General features: G+C 46.7%; 1 protein-coding gene across 1 annotated transcript in view; it reads right to left on the reverse strand.

Moving 5' to 3' along the window:
* Nucleotides 1-7,282: 7,282 nt before the first annotated feature.
* SLX9 (SLX9 ribosome biogenesis factor) overlaps nt 7,283-21,133 on the reverse strand; it is a 70,819-nt gene continuing 56,968 nt past the window's right edge. Inside the window, exon 6 of the mRNA XM_078782628.1 lies at nt 7,283-8,431. Coding sequence (XP_078638754.1) covers nt 8,311-8,431 — 121 coding nt within the window. The 3' untranslated portion in view covers nt 7,283-8,310. The remainder of the gene's footprint in view (nt 8,432-21,133) is intronic.

Below are 21,133 nucleotides of genomic sequence, written 5' to 3' on the forward strand. Positions count from 1 at the left end.
CAGGATAGGTATAAAATGCAAGGACACCAAGGACTTCCAGGAAAGAAGACAAAAGTCACCTCAAAAAAGTGGATTTGGTGTGAAGGTCCTCTTTAAAGGCGGAACGGTCGATGGCACGAATGTTGCGGGCAGTGATGAAGGTGGGCTGAAGACGAGGAACAGCAATACTCAGGTGGCTGGTGACACAGAAGTCTCCGAGGTGATAGCACAGGTCACTGACGTGGACTGCACCAACTGATCATCGCATCTGTGCACTAACCAATCCAGGGTGTCCTTTAACGTGTGTAGGTTGGGAGACAGACTGAGACAGACTAAAAGTAGAAAGGAGGTCAATGATCTTTGAAGTGAGAGGATGTTGTGGTTGGTCGTAGTGGACGTTGAAATCTCCAAGAATCAAGACGAAACCAGGAAGAGTATTGCAGTGGTTGAGCAGATTAGGAAGCTGGGTCACGAACATAGAGTCAGTAAGGTTGTTTTTCCGGTTAGGTGGAGGTCGGTAGAGGCAGAAGAAATGAAGAGTGTTTTCTGACAGAGTGAAGGTGACATGGGCTAGCTCGTAGGATGAATGGTCGAACGAAAAAGTCGTGGTGAAGGAGACAAAGGGAGAGTTGTCTCTGTAAATAACAGCCACGCCCCCACCCCTGGAGGAGCGAGGAAATGACTGCAGGGTGTATCCAGGTGGGGTGAGTCCAGCACATCTCGCTTTGTCGCCACTGGGTCGGAGCCAAGTTTCGGTCAGAAAAAACACGTCGATATCGTTATCTTGAATAAAAGAGGTAATTTTGGTTCGCTTGTCAGGACTACTTACAGACTGAGCGTTGAATAAGGCGAGATACAGGTCAGAACGGTGTTGTTTTGGTGCTGTGTATGTTCTACAGGGATAGATGAGGTTATTGAAGTTGACAGGGGACACTTTTTCGCAGGAATTATTAAAATGTGGGCCGGGCCGTCGCTGGTCGCAAAGAGAAATCACAATCGGTATTTTTCTCTGCTTTCTCCTCCCGCCTCGCTTTGTGCGTTTTCTCGGGAGACCAACGCCGATTTCACGTTCTCTGAGGCCTGACAGGAGTCCAAGAGTCAATCGAGTGGTGTTGTTTAAAGACAAAAGTTTTTGCCGAGTGCAGCGAATAGGCCTCGGGATAGAGTTAGAGCGGAGAGTCGAGCTCGGTACATGCAGCGGTGCGTGGAGGTGGGGCGAGCGATGGGGTGAGCGATGGGAAGAGCGATGGGGTGGGCGATGGGACGTGCGGTGGGGCGAGTGGTGGGACGAGCGATGGGGCGAGACGGGGAAAAGAACCGTCTTGTTGAAAGGCGCACACCGGGGCCGCGTGAGGCTCAACGAAAAAACATGGCGGGTACTTACCATTTCGAAATTTTCAACTTGGTGGTGAGTAAAAACCAAAGTACTGCAAATCTCACGGGCAGACACGCCGCCATAAGCCAGGAAACGAAACAGGGATCCATCACAATCATTCACACAAAGCACAACACGACAGCACACGCTAAATCCAACATAATCAATCAAATACACAGGACGACCGACTCAGCTCAGCCTGCTAGGCGAATGACCCGGAAGTAAAATCTTCTGAATTCTTCGGTAAAGAAAGTAAAATCTTCGGAAGAATGACAGAGATCTGTAATCTGGCGGTGAAAGAAGGCCGCATTCCAGTGGATTGGGAACTGAGTACCCTCGTCCCTCTATACAAGGGGAAAGGTGACCCTCTAGAGTGTGGCTCGTACCGAGCGATAAAGTTATTGGAGCATGGAATGAAGGTATTGGAAAGGGTGTTGGAGAGGAGGATAAGGAAGAAAGAGAAGATCGACGAAATGCAGTTTGGATTTATGCCAGGCAGAGGAACGACAGACGCGCTTTTTATTGTAAGGCAGTTGCAGGAGAAGTACATGAAGAAGAGGAAGAAGTTGTTTCTTGGGTTTGTTGATCTGGAAAAAGCATTCGATAGGGTTCCACGTGTAGTGACATGGGCATTGAGGAAGTTCGGAGTGGAGGAATGGTTGATCAGAGTTGTGATGGCAATGTACAAAAGAGCGCGCACAGCTGTAAGGACGAAGGACGGGAACAGTGGTGAGTTTGCGGTGAAGGTGGGAGTGCATCAGGGGTCGGTACTAAGTCCACTACTATTTGTAGCTGTGATGGAGGTGCTGGCTCAGAACGTAAAGGAGGGTTTACCGTGGGAGTTGTTGTATGCAGATGATCTGGTGTTGATTGCGGAAAGTATGGATGGACTGAAGGAAAAGATGAACAAGTGGAAGGAATGTGTGGAGACAAAAGGTCTGAAGGTGAATATCGGAAAGCCGAAGGTGATGGCAAATGGTAAAGCATGTGGTGAGGTGGAAAGAACTGGGAAGTGGCCCTGTGCTGTGTGCAGGAAGGGTGTCGGAGTGAACTCCATTCAATGTACAATGTGCGCTGAGTGGGTTCATCAAAAATGTAGTGCTCTGAGAGGGTCATTAACCAGTGTGGCAGCTACATTCAAATGTGAGGTGTGCACAGAGGGAGCTGCAGATGGAGGAAATGTTGCGTTGGATCTTGTAGACGGCGTGAAGCTGGAAGGTGTGAAAACATTTTGCTACCTCGGAGACATGCTGAATGGAGAAGGTGGGGATCAGACTCGGCAACGCTTGCTAGAGTGAGATGTGCATGGAAGAAGTTTCGGGAACTGAGTGGCGTGCTGATGAGGAGGGGAGTGTCATTGAAGCTGAAGGGAAAGGTGTATGCTGCATGTGTGAGAAGTGTTATGATTTATGGGAGCGAGACATGGGTAATGAACGTAGAGCAGCAACGAAGGTTGGAAAGGGTGGAAATGCGAATGGTTCGATGGATGTGTGGAGTATCGTTGAGAGAGAGGAAGACAAATGATGAATTGCGAAAAATGATGGGAATAGAGCCTGTGATTGATGTTGTGAAGAGGAACAGGTTGAGATGGTTTGGTCATGTGTTGAGGAAGGATGAAAGTGACTGGTTGAGAAGAGTGATGGAAATGAATGTAGAAGGAAGTAGAGGACGGGGAAGACCGAGAAAGACTTGGCCAAATATGGTGGAAGAAGAAATGCGGACAAGGGGGTTAACAAGGAGAGATGCAGAAAATAGGGCAAGATGGAGAAGATTGTCATGGGGACCGCAAGGCTAACCCCCGCTCTAGCAGGGAAAATGGCCTTAAAATGCATGTTGTTGTTGTTGTTGTTGTTGTGTTGTTTAAAGGAAATGGTTATTGTGATTAAAAGGTTGAAAGCGCTCATGGTAAAAATGAAACAGGAAATCGGATCGTGGACCGGAAGACGCCGAGCGAAGAAGAAGAGGTCGTGATGCAAAGGTCGGGGAAGACGGGTGTCGAAGCTCCGTTACGGGCGTGGTCGAGCGAACGTCGCGAGTGAACTTTGAGACTTTGAAAGGAAGTTCGTGTGATAGGTGTTATCGCCGGAGTATTGAGGAACCTGCGTCGTCAGATATCGGCATTGAGGTTCCGGAGAATCCTTGCCTGGAGGCTCCGGCTCGAGTGAGAGCCGTCCGCCATTTTGCCCCGCGTGCTGCGTTCATCGGAAAAGGTTTCTGTCGCGTCGGCTGGTCTTACCCTCCGGTGGTCTGCCGGGGAGGGCTGTGCACGAAAGCGGCATTTGAAGATTACACGGCGGTTCGCTGATTGAGCGGCGAACGTGTTCGTCGGCGCCGGTCTTTGGGGATTTTCCATTCTACCGCGAGTTTGCTGGGTGTTGGACCACGTGACTTCTGTGTCGCTTCGACCGCCTACGCCTCGATTGATCTTGATCGGACATTGTTCCAACGATCACTGGAGCGAATCAACTTCGCCTTGGAGAGTTATAGAGACATTGAGGAGTGCTCGGTTCCATTCCCTGGGAGTGCCGTGAGTTTGAGTTAAGTTACTAAATAAGATGGTACCATCTTAAGATTGATTATATGGTTGATTGCTATCATTGTTGTATGGTTCTTCCTGCGTGCTTTTTAATACATTATTTGGTTTGTTGATAATCATTGGTGTGGTTTCAATATTGATTTCGACACGGAATAATATATTTTTCTGCCGTGGCTCCTCTCGGGGTTCGGAGGTATACCAAGACCAGGAGGTCAGGGAGGAACACGTAACACTTTTCCTGAATAAACCCTTATATTATTTTTGTACATACATCTGAACGCAGTTTACCGAGTGGTTGATTTCAATAGTTAAGGCTGCGGGGACTCTCGCTGCTTCCCTCCATTCCGCGCGCTTAGGGGATTCAGGTTTTGGAATCCGCCATCGAGTTTCCACCTCGGAGTTAAAGCCTTCGTGATCGGCAATCCGAGACCGCCAGATATTAATTTCGGCAGTTGCACGACAATATACAGAGCTCATGGAGACCAGGGGATTGAAAGTGAATACAACAAAAACAAAATCGCCGATTCGTGGGGTGGAAGAAGGAACTGTGGAAAAGAGGGGGGATGTGGCCTTGTGCTATCTGTAAAAAAAGGTGGAGGTAGCATCTCAATATTGTGTAAATACTGTAAATGCTGCATGCACAAGAGGTGTTGAGGCATCAGGGTGGTTCTGCAGGTGGTTCCTGACTAATTGTGCTGTCTGCGCAGGTAAACAAGTGGCACCAGTCAGAGTGGAAAGATTCGTTGATGGGGACATATCCATGGAATGTGTAGATGAATGTTACCATGGTGATATGGTTGCTGCAGGTGGTGGTGCAGAGGCAGCAGTGGTGCAAGAATTAGAGGTGGTTGTGGAGGAAGTTTAGGGAGTTGGTACCCATGTTACTCTATTGACATCAAGGTGGATCTCTCTCCAACTAAAGGGAAAACTTTATGCAGCTTTGGTTAGAAGTGAGATGTTGTGTGGCAGTGACACCTGGGCGATCAAAAAGGAGGGTGAACGGAGGTGCGAACAAAATGAAATGAGAATGGTGAGATGGATGTGTCATGTGACATTCCAGGATAGGAAACCAAATGTGGAATTAAGAGATAGGTTAGGTATAGAGAGCATTAGTGAGGTTATGGGTCGGGTGGATTGAGGTGGTAGCATTTGCAAAGAGGGTAAGGTAGTTCGCCATAAAAGCTTTCCAGGACATTTACGAGACCTGCTCAAGAGGAGTTCAACTTGTCTAACAGAAGCTGTGTAGACTCCAGGGTGCTGAATGAAGTAACTGTCAATAACTCTTATCCTTTGCCACGAGTGGACGACACGCTGGATGCTTTGACTAGTGCTGTTTTTTTTTGACTCTCGGCATGGTCAGGATGGCCAACATCAGGATGTCAGGATGGCCAACAAGGACAAGGAGGAAACAGCTTTTTCCTATGGGCGGGATCTGTGTAAGTTCCGGGTGATGCCCTTTGGGCTATGCAATGTGCCAGCCACATTTGGACGTCTTATGGAGTGTGTCCTAGAGGGATTACACTAGAGGACAGCACCGGTATACTTGGATGACATAATTGTGTTTGGGCTGTCATTTGAGCAGGAACTGAGAGACTGGCTGAAGACTATGCTCGGCTGAAGCATAGAATTTCCACGTCTGGCACCAAAGAAGTACCACCTGTTCCAGAAGGAAGTGCAATGCCTGGGCCACGTCCTAGGTGAGAATAGGGTGCGCACAGATTGGGGAAAGGTCGCAGCTGTGAAGAACTGGCCAACACCTGCCTGTGTTAGTGAAATTCGAAGCTTCTTGGGGCTTTGTACTTACTACGGGTGGTTTGTCTGAGACTATGCCACAATTGCTGCACCTTTGCACTACCTGACAAAGAAGGGCCAGGAATTCACATGGTCTAAACTACTATAAAGGGTGTCAGGAGGCTTTTGATTGGCTCAAGGATGCACTTGCCAGTGCGCCCCTGTTTTGCCATTTCCTGATCCCAGTGAGCCGTACATCCTTCATTGTGATGCAAGCAACCTTGGGATCTGGGAAGTTCTTTCTCAGAAGAAAGATGATAAAGAAGTGGTGTTGGCATACTTCAGTCGGAGCCTTAGCGCACCAGAGAGGAACTAGAGAGGAACATGGAAAGAGCTGTTCGCCATCAAGGAGAGCTTGGAGCATTTTCACTTGTACTTGTATGGGACTAAGGTCACGATCAGGACTGATCATGCGGCACTGCGTTGGCTGAAGACACTGAAGAATCCTGAAGGACAGCTAGCCCGCTGGTTAGGACCTGGAGGAGAGCCCAGTGTAACAGTCTGGGGAAAAAAGTCTCAGCCAGAAGTCCCAACACCAAGAACTACTGGACACAGTGGGACAGTCTGACTGCAGGATGGATTACTCCAGCGGAAGTGGGAGTCTCACGATGGCCTAACAAAGTACTGGCATGGTAGGCAGTGCTACCCAGGAGGGTGAGGCCTGACATACTGACAAAGGCGCATGACAAGATTGCCAGTGGACACCTGGGTGCTAAGAACATTCTCAGTCATCTCCGGCAATGGTTCTATCAGTGAGAGACAAAACAAACTGTTCAGCCTGGCGCAGGTGTGTGCTCTACCTCATGCTGTTCTCGGTGTTTGTTGGAACCTTAACTAACTCGTGAAATTTTCTGAAACTGCTCAATAATACTCTTCCCTGACAATTAAAATTACTGAATTTCCACGAACAATATAATTCCATGATGTGAAGAAAAATCATTCCAGGCTTACACAAATAAAGGGTCGCTGAACCTCAAGTTGTTAATCTGTATTCACATTGAAGAACTCCGTGCTTACCCAGAGATACGGAACATCATATCTGACAAAGAGCACAGAAGGCAAGATAACTGCACATATCTTGTATTTGAACATCAGTACAAATATTTATTAAAACGGTTCAATAATTTAAGGATAACGTTGCAATCGGGTCTTTCTCTAATACTCATTATTTTTCATATTCATCCTGTTATGTTAGTTCCATCACGTTGTGTCCCACTTCTGGTGACATTCTTGATCTCCAAACATCCCCATCCTGCATCGCTTCCCGAATCTCTGACAGAGACAGATTGGTTACGGCCTTTACTCCACCCATCCAGCTCATCCAAGGCCTGCCTCTTCCTCTTCTCAGTCAGGATGAAATCAGCATTTTTTTTCATTTCACTATTCATCCAGACGTGGCATAAATGATTGTATTAATCTGAATATCAAATTCAGACTATTTATTCACTTTTAAACGATTTTCCAAATACAGTTTGATCTTCACACAAAAATCTCTATATTTTACTTCTTGTGAAATGAGGAACATATTTTCCAAAAACACAACATAAGCTAATTTTCCAATGCTATGGAAGCTCGGGTTGACTCGAAGAAGAGTCAGCAGCTTGGCATGTCGCACCCAGACATCGTCTTTATTTTGCCATCAAAATCCATTCCAATTCACCATCAATGCCAAGTACAAGCTTAAGATGTTTATCCTTAGCACCACCACCACAAATGTAAGTGAGCTTCATCTGTGTTGACATACTACTGTGTTCAAAAAGTATCCGACCTTTATTTTTCGTGCGTAAAAAAAAAGAAGCTAGGGAGGCGTTGATTGGTTCATGTATGTAGGCGATCCTAATGCGCACGCGTGAATTTTTTCCCACCTGCAGAAGCTGTCATTCGACGGCAGACCGCCGATGAGTGAGGACATGTAAGTGAGCGCAGTCGGATTTTAGTTTTTGACAAAATGACGGAAAAACTTGAACAACGCTACTGCATCAAATTTTGTGTAAAGCTTGGCGATTCCCAAGTGGAAACGATCCGCAAGATTCAACACCGTTCATTCCATTATGAAGGAGGATTTGGGCTTCAGGAGAATCTCAGCGAAGTTCGTACCAAAGCTGCTAACGATTGAGCAGAAGCAACTCCGTTTGGAGATCGCACAGGACATGCTGGAGACTGTGAACAGCGATCCCAGCTACCTCAACACAGTGATCACTGGCGATGAGTCCTGGGTTTATGGGTACGACCCAGAAACCAAGTTGCAGTCATCACAATGGAAGCATCCAACATCCCCGAGGCCAAAAAACACAAAATTTGATGCAGTAGCGTTGTTCAAGTTTTTCCGTCATTTTGTCAAAAACGAAAATCCGACGGTGCTCACCGACATGTCCTCACTCATCGGCGGTCTGCCGTCGAATGACAGCTTCTGCAGGTGGGAAAAAATTCACGCGTGCGCATTAGGATCGCCTACATACGTGCACCAATCAACGCCTCCCTAGCTTCTTTTTTTACGCATGAAAAATAAAGGTCGGATACTTTTTGAACACACTACGTATTATCTTCTGTGACGTCAACATCAAAAATGCATCACACAATATTTGCATACAAAGCTCGATTTTTTTTAACATTCTCGAAAAGAAAATTATCAATATATTCCTTCTTCCTGCAAAAGCTTGTTTTTAAGATGTTCACATATTGTTCCCAAAGGGTCTTTCTGAAATGTTGAGTGAGACAAAACCTTGCTGTGTCGATCCATCTCTTCTTCTCTGTGAAATCCATAAGAAGGTAGGATTGACACAAATGCACAAACAATGCTCCAACTTCACATCAAAGTCATGTTATAGTTCAATATACGCGTTTAAGTTAATACCATATTCAGATTTCTGCCACAAGTACAAACGAATGGTGGAAACCTTTGCTTCAAAATAATAAGAAAACAAGACATATGTTGTGCAGAGCACGATACTTGCAAAATCCCTAAAATAACTTGTTGGTGTTTGTTGACCTTTTGGCCTATGTTGACCTCAAAAATACTTGGTGGTTGCATTAGTGACCAGATATGCAAATCCTCTTAAAATTAAAAGTTTTTTTTCGATGCGCTTTGAGGTTAGAGTTTACGGTAGTGAAAGTGAAGAGAGAGAGAGGCTTTGACAGTAGGGTCACAAGTGAGCTGGAGGCCACACGGCCCTACCCCAGGCGGTGGAGAAGAAAGAGGGCCGTCTTCACAACTCACTTCATCCCTGGGTGCCCTCGATGCGCAAGCCTTTCGTCGGCCGTCGCCATCTTGCCAAATTCCCGCCTGTGCGGCATTGAGCTTCAACAGCCACCAACCTCCTAAAAGGACTCATTGGGGCCACAGCGAGGTGCCAGCTGGCCAAAGGGGAGCTTATTTTATTACTTTTTCCCTTGTGTTGTATTCGTAACTGCGTCGAGGTACCTCAAAATAGAATTTAGTTTTACCTCAGCATTTATTTTCGTCCGTGCCGTATTTGCTTTCAAATCCTTTGTGTTGCATTTTATTTGTCGCGTTTGCATGTTTCGTGGTTTCGGGAATAAACCCGTGTGTTTTGCGTTAGTTAAACGTCTCGCGTCTCTTCCATCCTGCACGAGCAAAATAACCGCCATCATCGGGAGGTCGCCTCGGGAGTTAAAGCTGGTTTGACCATCCGTCCCGGGTGATATTAATCGGCAGGGACGCGACAGTATACCTTGTACATGTATAATGTACATGTTCAGCGTGCCAGAGCTCCGACCACCGTGTCGCATACAATCCACCACTAAAGTTAAAAGCAGTGTCCACTCTCCAGACAGCACAAAACACACCATGTCCAAGTGGTAAGCATCAGGGGTGTGTTCAGTTACAGTTTCTTGTAGAGTGCTCGCCAAGTGGCTTAAGCACTCAATTCCAAACTGATGAGAAGGTACAGCTGGCTTTGGATGCGTTGCCTCGCTGCCTGGTAACTGAACACTCTCCAGTCTTAGAAACATAGGAAGCACAACTTTATTCAAACCATGTCATCGATATTCGTGTCAAATCAAGGAAAATTGACCCCGTGCACATCCTGACCAGATACAATGATTTTGTGATGATTTATACATCATTTGACTTGGATAATTTAAACTTTGTCAATAAATTTAAATTATATCATGCCTTCGTCGATAATTGTGAATTGTATCACAACAACAATTTAAATCAACAAGTTATACGCTTCATTGTCTCCGGTGTCCCACCCTCTTTCTGCTTCCACAACGTCCTGACCCCTTCCTAATTTTCTTGCGTCCCACCCCCTTCCTGATTGATATGTTTCATTTTAGCGTACATAATAAATATAATAACAACAATCGTTACGCCTAGGTCCCCCGTCGGTGAAGTGATGTGAGTTGACAAAGTGGAAGACGCAGAAAACATGCTATGATATGATATTTCGCTCACAAGGTTCAGACATACATGGCGGCGGCCATCTTGGATTTTGACGTGGCGACCCAATTTTCAATGGCATTCTTCCTTATGCCTAGATACACCCACACACCAGATTAGAAGTTGGTACTTCGCTTATTTTTCAGGATATTCCGCTCACAAGGTTCAGACATACATGGCGGTGGCCATCTTGGTTTTTGACGTGGCGACCCAATTTTCAATAGCCTTCTTCCTTGTGCCTAGATACAGCCACACACCAGATTAGAAGTTGGTACTTCGCTTATTTTTCGCGATATTTCGCTCACAAGGTTCAGATATATATATGGTGGCGGCCATCTTGTATTTTGACGTGGCGACCCAATTTTCAATAGCGTTCTTCCTTATGCCGAGATACACCTACACACCAAATTAGACGTTGGTACTTCACTTATTTTTCAAGATATTCATCTCACAAGGTTCAGACATACATGGCGGCGGCCATCTTGGATTTTGACGTGGTGACCCAATTTTCAATAGCGTTCTTCCTGATGCCGAGATACACCCACACACCAAATTAGAAGTTGGTACTTCGCTTATTTTTCAAGATATTCATCTCACAAGGTTCAGACATACATGGCGGCGGCCATCTTGGATTTTGACGTGGCTACCCAATTTTCAATAGCGTTCTTTCTTTTGCCGAGATACACCCACACACCAGATTAGAAGTTGGTACTTCGCTTATTTTTCAAGATATTCATCTCACAAGGTTCAGACATACATGGCATCAGACATACATGGTGGCGGCCATCTTGGATTTTGACGTGGGTTGCACCCACACACCAAAATTTGAATGCGGTCCTTCGCTTACGCACGCACTCCCGCACGCACGTACGCAAACACGCACGCCCGCACGGACGGACGGACGGACGGAGGGGAAAGCCATAGTCCCCCTTTCGCTACGCTGTGCGACGGGGGACAATAATAACGAGGACAAAGAGACACAAAATATCATAGCTCCTGTGATTTTAGAAATTTTGCTGTACGGAGGCCATCAGTCGGCCAATTTTGGTCGGATTACAAAACAAAATCTTCTGCAAATGTTTTGTTGCGGATATGGGATTTGCATCCATCCATATCCGCTTGTAAATATTCCCCTATTTCCTCAATACTTCCCAACTCTCCCCAATCCCCCATTCCCTAGTCCCATTTTCTGTAAACAACACTCTGTGGACCCGACCTCCCCCTATTTCCCCCATTAAATGTCGCATCCAGGTCCACCGCATCTCAGGTAGACAACTATAGGACATCTTGCTAGTTATTCTTAGTCTATGTCAGGTAAGGATTCGTTTCCATTAATCTGACCCTTCGTTGCACCAGAATGTGATTGTATGGCACCGTTAGGAAGTTTAGGACCTCCCAATACCTCCCCGCAGCTCGTCCTCACAGTTCTCTTCAACAACAACAACAACAACAACAACAACAACAACAACAACGAGCGCAGGGAGTGCGCATCCTCACTCCGGCTTGGTAGGAGTGGTGGGAGGACACCAGGCCTTCCCAACGAGCTGCCATCGGACATGTGCTCGACGGGGTTACCAAACAGGGGTAGAACATGGCTCCCTGTCGGCTCCTCGTCAAGGGCGGAGCCCGGTAACCCCCGCACCCAATGGAAGCGGCGGACCGGCCCCAGTTGGGGCGGAACCAACCAGCCGAGGGCGTGTCACTCCCCGCTGAGCATGCGCAGTGAGAGAGAGGTGACGTCAGATGCGTGCTGAGCTTGGAGCAAGCAAGACCACCTCCGAGCGCTGTGAGACCTCCCTGCATCTTTGAACCGTGCTTTATCCTGTCCCCGAGCCAAGGTGCACCTTGTGCCAGCGACCTACCTGTCCATTCCTGCCATCAATCCCCGTGTGAGTCTACCTTGTCCGTTTGTCCGTGGTCTGTCTGGGAATAGATAAGACTGTATTTAAGTGCCCATCTCTTCTGTGTCTTTACCTCACTCTGCCTTGTAATCTACCCCCTTTTCTCCACCACTGTAATTATACCCTCCTCCGGAGGTCTTGAGAACTGTACCCCCCTTGCGTCGTTTCATCTTTCCCAGTCGTCGTGTCCTTTCTATCATTGATTTGGCATAGCGCGATTTGGCCAACGTCTGGGTGAATCGGGTGAGTCGGGAAGAAACGGGGAACAACTGTTCGGCCGCGGTTACCTCCGCTCGGTAAATAACATCCAATCCGCGGACCGTAACAGTATATTCTCATGTATTGTCTTTGTGCCAAGTTTGAACAAATCGGTTCATGAATGTCTGAGAAATGGTTGGGGACACATTTAAGTAACAAAATGGCCACCCGTCGGCCATCTTGGATCTGATTTCGAAAAAGGATGACATGCATACTGTATGTGCAAGCAATCATCTTTCTTCTATATATATAAAGCAGTAAAGTATGTTTGTTTGTCCTCTTATAACTCGAGAACTACTCATCGCAGAGAAAAACCAAAGGCATATTCGGAATCAGTTCGTCTCAGAGCAACTACAGCACACCTTAAATTTTTTTAAACTTCACGTTTTAAAATTAGCGTAGTAGCGCAGAAGCGCAAGCAGAAGAGGGAGGGAATCGAAGGGAGGGAGCGCAGCGCTCCCTCAAGTGCTTCGCAGCGCCAGCGCTTTGGTTAGCGTAATTAGCGTATTTCGGAACGTTAATTTATCAACTTCATTATTCGGAATCAGTACGTCCCAGAGAAACTTCGTAATGTTAATTTTTCAACTTCATCCGATTGACATGGGACCAACGGCATGTGACAGAGAGTGAAACATACATGCTACATTTATTTGACGACAATGAGTTCCGACTTCCGGGTTCGTGCCGCCAACCCTGTTAGGCGCCTCTTGCGGCACACAGGGAATAACCAGTGAACTGGTACTCAATTTGCCGACCTCGGTAGGATGACAGGCTGAGTCAACCCCCCTGGTGTTAAGGGGGAGGAGGAGGGGAGGGGGAAGAGGAGGGGAGGGGAATGGGGGGAAGGGGGGGAGGGGAACGGGGGGAAGGGGGGAGGGGAACGGGGGGAAGGGGGAAGGGGGAGGGGGGAGGGGGGAGGGGGAGGGGGAAGGGGGAGGGGGGAAGGGGGAGGGGGAGGGGGGAGGGGGGAGGGGAAGGGGGAGGGGGAGGGGGGGGAGGGGGAGGGGGAAGGGGGGAGGGGGAGGGGAAGGGGGAAGGGGGAAGGGGGAAGGAGGAGGGGCCCTTCTTCCCCAGGGCACCCCCACACCCTCCCCTCCCCCCTTCCCCTCCCCCCCCGGTTCCCCTCCCCCTCCTCTTTCCCCTTCCCCTCCTCCTCCCCCCCCCTTGCCCCCTCCCCCCTCCCCCTCCTCTTCCCCCCTCCCCTCCTCCTCCCCCGCCCGGCAATGCCCGGGTACTTCTGCTAGTTCATTATATTTCAATATATGTTTGCCAAGTTCCAACAAGATGGCTAAATGCACGTCCAATATGTGGTCGAGGACATGTTCAACCATCGAGGGGGGGGGGGGGGGGGGTTGGTATACAATAAGCGCTGTGCAAGAAAGGTGTCGGAGTGAACTCCATTCAATGTACGAGTACCCGACTGCAAAGCCGCAATGAGCCGGCGAAGCCAAAGCCTCTTGCCACTATTTTACCCATCACAATGGCATCAGCAGGTTAGGTAGTTGGTAGTAGATAGGTGTAGTAAGTACCGTACCTAGTTCAAAATGACACCATTTGCATTCTGGATGAGATTAAAGTTTATAAATTTCCTTCTTGATTAATTCGGGTGAATTCCGTCTCAACTTCGGATATTTCCGGCCGTGAAAAACTATGCCCTACGGCCGCGAGATTTCTATAAAAATAATTCTTCGTCAATTTTAGAATATTCGACGCCGTTTTCAGCCTCCCCGAAATGCGGGTAAAAAAACTTTTTTGAAATATTTTTTCAAATGCTCGAATCTCATTGGTTCCGGTGTTTGGTGACGATTTTTGTAGAAGATAACCAGGGCCCGTGCGGGCCCGTGGGAACGAGGTTGGTCTTAAAGTATTTTAATTACAAATTAGAGGTGCATAAGATTGTGAATCAAAAAAAGACAGGTGAAACAAAACTCATATTGAACTTTTTCGCAATTTTTTTATGCATACTTCCGCATCCGCAAGATGGCGGCCTCCATGGAGCGATTTGGTGCGATTTTTGAAAGCGATTTCAAAGGATTCAGCAAAATCTGGCTTTTCCAACAGTAATACGTACGCGTTCATTCACAACCCCGGCTTCGCCGGCTACAATGTGCGCTGAGTGGGTTCATCAAAAATGTAGTGGTCTGAAAGGGTCATTAACCAGTGTGGCAGCTACATTCAAGTGTAAGGTGTGCGTAGAGGGAGTTGAGGATGGAGGAAATGTTTAGTTGGATCTTGGAGATGGCGTGGAGCTGGAAGGTGTGAAAACATTTTGCTACCTCGGAGACATGCTGAATGGAGAAGGTGGATCAAGACTCTGTAAGGGTTGCTCGAGTGAGATGTGCATGGAAGAAGTTTCGGGAACTGAGTGGCGTGCTGACGAGGAGGGGAGTGTCGTTGAAGCTGAAGGGAAAGGGTTGTGTGCTGCATGTGTGAGAAGTGTTTTGATTTATGGGAGCGAGACATGGGTAATGAACGTAGAGCAGCAATAAAGGCTGGAAAGGGTGGAAATGCGAATGGTTCGGTGGATGTGTGGAGTATCGTTGAGAGAGAGGAAGACAAATGATGAATTGCGAAAGATGATGGGAATAGAGCCTGTGATGGATGCTGTGAAGAGGAACAGGTTTTTTTTGTTTTTTTTTGTATACTGAATCGAGGCTCGTGAAAGAGCTAACATTTACTTCACAAACAAATCAACCACGACAAACAAAATATATAAAAAGAGGAGCGGAAAACAAGATGGGGAGAGAAGGGGAAGCACACAAACACAACATTTGAGAGCAGGGAGATGTGTGGAAGGGAGAGGGCTTGGGGGGAGGAGGCGTGGGAAGGGGGGGGGGGGGGGGTTGAGATGGGGGGTTGAGATGGTTTGGTCATGTGTTGAGGAAGGATGAAAGTGAACTGGTTGAGAAGCGTGATGGAAATGAATGTAGAAGGAAGTAGAGGACGGGGACGACCGAGAAAGACTTGGCTAAAGATGGTCGAAGAAGAAATGCGGGCAAGGTGGGTTAACAAGGGGAGATGCAGAAAATAGGGGCAAAATGGAGAAGATCGTCATGGGGACCGCAAGGCTAACCCCCGCTCTTGCAGGGAAAATGGCCTTAAAACGCCTGTTGTTTGTTGTTGTATACAGAAGCGAGGCACGTGTTAGAGCTGACGCATTAAACACGAAAACATGTGCGGACACAGAAAACATACAATAAAGGGAGCGGGAGACAAAGAGGGGAAGAGAGAGGAAAGCACACAAGCACAACAACAGTGAAGATCAAAGACATCAGGAGATCTGTGGAAGGGAGAGGGCATGAGGAAGGGGGTGGGGGGAGGGGTACACAGTATAATACAAATGAACACCACTAGGAATTTCAGGAATGAAGTCGGAGATTGAAAAAGGTGGATTTGGGGTGTTTTAACGGGGGTAGAAAAGATCAAGGTTTTGGATGGGGGAAGATGAGAGATGGTGGTGAACAGCTGTTTTGAAGACCTGAGGGACTAGTGAGATTGAATAAAACTAGGGCATGCCCGTACTATATCTATATCTAAAATTATATCCCCCCCCTCTATTTACATGAAATGGTTTGGTCCAAAGCGAACGGCTTGCGAGTGGTGACAATCCCCCCCCTCTATTTACATGCAATGGTTTGGTCCAAAGCGAACGGCTTCCGGAGTTTGGTAAAGAAATCGCCATCGCGTGCACAAACGCGCAGGAAAGCGAATGAATCGCAAATTCGTTTTTATTAGTTGTAAAACATAGTTTAACGCCAACATAGTTTGCAAACGTGAAATAAATGAATACGCTCTCAAATGTGCCATCCGAGGCAGAGTGTGCCCGCCACGTTCGGCACACGCGATCGTTCGCTGCTCTCTGATTGGTTGAATCGTTTTTTGGACATAGCTCGGTAAGTAATTGTCCGATTAATATGAAACCTTGAAAAGGCACATCCTCGGGTCCCCAGCAATATACCTGGCAAGTTAAAAGTATATCGGACCCGTGGTTGTCGAGAAACAGTGGTCACAGACAAACAGACGTACAAACGTACAAACGTACAGACAGAGATTACTGGAATTATAGATAGATGTGGGAGTTTGTTCCAGAGGCGGGAGAAAAGAGGAATGAAAGAGTGAAGGTGCGCAGAGAGCCTTGATTTTGGCAGTTTCACCAGAAGAGGGTTGCTGGCAGATGTGCATCCTGAAGGAATATTTAGGGGACCGAACATGGGAGCTCGGCCGGAGAGGACACCTAAAATGGCCGCCAGTCGGCCATCTTTGATTGAATCGTGAAACAACATTTTGTGCATATGTATAACATCATGTATTGTCTTTCCGCCAAGTATGAACAAAATCGGTTCATACGTGTCTGAGATTATGGTTGCAGACAGATGCATTTCACGGATGAGACCCATCCATAAGGACCCGTTTCGGACAAGTCCAATGGGGGCTAATAATACATAATAATAAACACACGATTCCTTTCACGCCATGAGACGCATAGGGATGCCGAGGCAGTTTCATTTGGCGAAGGAGTGAATTGTCCAACTTGGAGGCAATATTTTAAGAAAGTCTCGCAGACGTAAAATCACCGTTTTTAAATGATTCATGTCTACAATTTGAGCTATGTTTATGTGATGCCGTTGTTGACTTTCCTAACTTTGACAATTGACAATAAATGAACATTTTTACTGCGACATTTTCTGGACATGATTTGTACGTTATCAGAAACTTTGCAGTCCGAAACAAATGTGCAAACTCCAGCAAGAGGGACATAATATGGAATAAAATGATGATGCAAGTAACAAGTTACAATGTCAGTCGGTTTTGATATTCAAACGTGTTCACTTACATAATACATAAACACAAATAAGTTCGTTTTTTGCCGCTTTCCGATAAATGTTCAGCACAGGACTCGGACTCGGATTGCCAAGTCCTCACACTCAGGACTTGGACTCAGACAGCTTGGAATCAGACCAGGTGGACTCGACCACAACACCGATGTATAATGATGCAAGATTAACCGATTCGATTATGGGGTCAAGAGGTCACAGGTCAAAGATCCCGTTTGGTAAAAATTATGTTCCTGAACGAACTTGTGAACCAGTGAAGGGATTTTTTTTACCAAACTTGGTACAAGTATACATTATGATGCAAAGATAAACCGATTAGATTCCGGCAACAAGAGGTCAAAGGTCAGAGTGAGTAATAGGTTTTCATTACGTCGATAACTTCAGAATGGCTGAAGGGAACCAAGTCAGTCAAACTTGGTCCAGGTATGTATTATGATGTAAAGATAAACCGATTAGATTATGGGGTCAAGAGGTCCCGTTAAAAAAAACTTGGCACTTTGCTCGCTTATGATTCAGTGATGGGATTTTGACCAAACTTGGCAGAAGGATACGACCAAAAACAGATTTTTAGCCGCGTCGCAGACGCTGGTCATAGAGTGCCCTCTGCTGTTGTTGTTGTTCTTCTTCTTGTTCTTCTTCTTGTTGTTCTTGCAGAGAAGACAAAACCTCAAAGCTCCACCCATTCTGGGAACCATAGCTCCACCCACTTTGGGCGAGGCTTCATATAAACAAATATCCACCATTTTATTAACTCGCATAGCTTTGAGGCCTGTTTTGTAGGCCCATGGTGTCTTCCTCTCTCACACAGTTTTATTTCAAATCAAATTCGATATATCATTTCATTTTTCACAGTCGCTAACATAGTTTTAGACTCGGTTGAAAAAAAACGGGAAGAAAATCCGATGAAAGTTGCCCTTTATAGAACGAAATGAATTCTCAAAGGCCTGTAACTTCAAGTCCATTGAGATTTTTTTTTTTTAAATCGCGGCATGCTCAGTCATACACCGCCCGAAATAACAGACGGGAAAATGCCGAGATATATTAAAAATTCGTCCATTTGATGACAATCGTCACGATGAAATATTTAATTTATATGTCGTCACAATAATGTGGAGAGAGGAGCATAGCTTCGTTCACGTGTCGCCACATACGGGAAATTGCCCAGATATATATTTTTTAAATCGCGGCATGGTCAGTCATACACCGCCTGAAATAACAGACGGGAAAATGCCGAGATATATTAAAAATTCGTCCATTTGATGACAATCGTCACGATGAAATATTTAATTTATACGTCGTCACAATAATGTGGAGAGAGGAGCATAGCTTCGTTCACGTGTCGCCACACACGGGAAATTGCCGAGATATATATTTTTTTAAATCGCGGCATGGTCAGTCATACACCGCCTGAAATAACAGACGGGAAAATGCCGAGATATATTAAAAAATTCGTCGCCACACACGGGAAATTGCCGAGATATATTTTCACTTTGCACAAAAATAACATCAAGTAATCGAATCAATAGGAATGTCCTGTGCCTATAACATCGATGTTATAGGCACAGCTGCATCTAGGCATTGTGTAACATCGACGCGGCTTTTGTTTTAATTAAAACTTTTTGTACTTGTTTTTATGCAAAGATGAACTTATTAGATTTCGGCATCAAAGGTCAGAGGTCATGTAAAGTAAAAATGTGATACTTGAGAACAGTTGAGGAGATGGAAATCAAAGATGATACAAGTAGATATAATGATTTAATAATGTGGGCAGAGGTAGATCAGTCGATATCACACGTCAGAATGCCGTTCTCGTTGAACATGACCCTAAGCATGCTGCGATGTTATTTACTAAATTGAATGCCTGGGCCCCACCTGTGTGGAAGCCTTTGCTTTCAATAAGCTTGGTGTCCCTCATTTACCCAGGTGTTTCTATTTTTTCTCCACAACCTGTACGTCCTACCGTATTAAATAAGGCAATTCCGTGTAGTGTATGTTTATACATCTGAAAATAACAGAAAAAACAGGGCTGCCCCGATCTCCATCAAATTTGGCATGCGTGTTGCTCGTACCCAGGGTTGGTCCATGGGCACAAATAACGCACTCCCCCCACTCCCCCCCCCACATCGTAAGGGAGGTGGGGGGACAACTAGCCAATTCTCTCGAAGGGAGTGGGTGTGTTCAATTGTAATAAATGAAGCTCTGTGTCTTAATTCCTTGATAGCTTCTACTCCAAGGTTTATCAGTAAATATTGGACTTCACAAGTTGAATTAATACGACGGTGAATTGAGACTTGCGACTCGGCTCAAACCCTAACGACTGCGACTCGGCTCAAACCCTAACGACTGCGACTCGGCTCAAACCCTAACGACTGCGACTCGGCTCCAACCCTAACGACTGCGACTCGGCTCAAACCCTAACGACTGCGACTCGGCTCAAACCCTAACGACTGCGACTCGGCTCAAACCCTAACGACTGCGACTCGGCTCAAACCCTAACGACTGCGACTCGGCTCAAACCCTAACGACTGCGACTCGGCTCAAACCCTAACGACTGCGACTCGGCTCAAACCCTAACGACTGCGACTCGGCTCAAACCCTAACGACTGCGACTCGGCTCAAACCCTAACGACTGAGACTCGGCTCAAACCCTAACGACTGTGACTCGGCTCAAACCCTAACGACTGCGACTCGGCTCAAACCCTAACGACTGCGACTCGGCTCAAACCCTAACGACTGCGACTCGGCTCAAACCCTAACGACTGGGACTCGGCTCAAACCCTAACGACTGCGACTCGGCTCAAACCCTAACGACTGCGACTCGGCTCAAACCCTAACGACTGGGACTTGGCTCAGACCATAAGGACTCGGCTCAGACCATAAGGACTCGGCTCAAACCATAAGGACTCGGCTCAAACCATAAGGACTCGGCTCAAACCATAAGGACTCTGCTGAAACCATAAGGACTCTGCTGAAACCATAAGGACTCTGCTGAAACCATAAGGACTCTGCTGAAACCATAAGGACTCTGCTGAAACCATAAGGACTCTGCTGAAACCATAAGGACTCTGCTGAAACCATAAGGACTCTGCTGAAACCATAAGGACTCTGCTGAAACCATAAGGACTCTGCTGAAACCATAAGGACTCTGCTGAAACCATAAGGACTCTGCTGAAACCATAAGGACTCTGCTGAAACCATAAGGACTCTGCTGAAACCATAAGGACTCTGCTGAAACCATAAGGACTCTGCTGAAACCATAAGGACTCTGCTGAAACCATAAGGACTCTGCTGAAACCATAAGGACTCTGCTGAAACCATAAGGACTCTGCTGAAGCCATAAGGACTCTGCTGAAACCATAAGGACTCTGCTGAAACCATAAGGACTCTGCTGAAACCATAAGGACTCTGCTGAAACCATAAGGACTCTGCTGAAACCATAAGGACTCTGCTGAAACCATAAGGACTCTGCTGAAACAATAAGGACTCTGCTGAAACCATAAATCATTACACTTCTCACACATGCAGCATACACCTTTCCCTTCAGCTTCGACGACACTCCCCTCCTCGTCAGCACGCCACTCAGTTCCCGAAACTTCTTCCATGCACATCTCACTCGAGCAACCATTGCCGAGTCTGAGCCACCTTCTCCATTCAGCATGTCTCCTAGGTAACAAAATGTTTCCACACCTTACAGCTTCACGCCGTCTCCAAGATCCAACTCAACATTTCCTCCATCTGCATCTCCCTCTGTGTACACCTTACACTTGAATGTAGCTGCCACACTGGTTAATGACCCTCTCAAACCACTACATTTTTGATGAACCCACTCAGCGCACATTGTACATTGAATGGAATTCACTCTGACACCCTTCTGCACACAGCACACCACCAGTGCACCACTTCCCAGTTCTTTACACCTCACCACATGCTTTACCACTTGCCATCACCTTCGTTTTTCCGATATTCACCTTCAGACCTTTTGTCTCCATACATTCCTTCCACTTGTTCATCTTCTCCTTCAGTCCATCCATAATTTCTGCAATCAACACCAGATCA

The sequence above is a fragment of the Myxine glutinosa genome, chromosome 7, assembly GCF_964187855.1.
Source record: "Myxine glutinosa chromosome 7, kmMyxGlut1.1, whole genome shotgun sequence".
NCBI classification, from domain to species: domain Eukaryota; kingdom Metazoa; phylum Chordata; class Myxini; order Myxiniformes; family Myxinidae; genus Myxine; species Myxine glutinosa.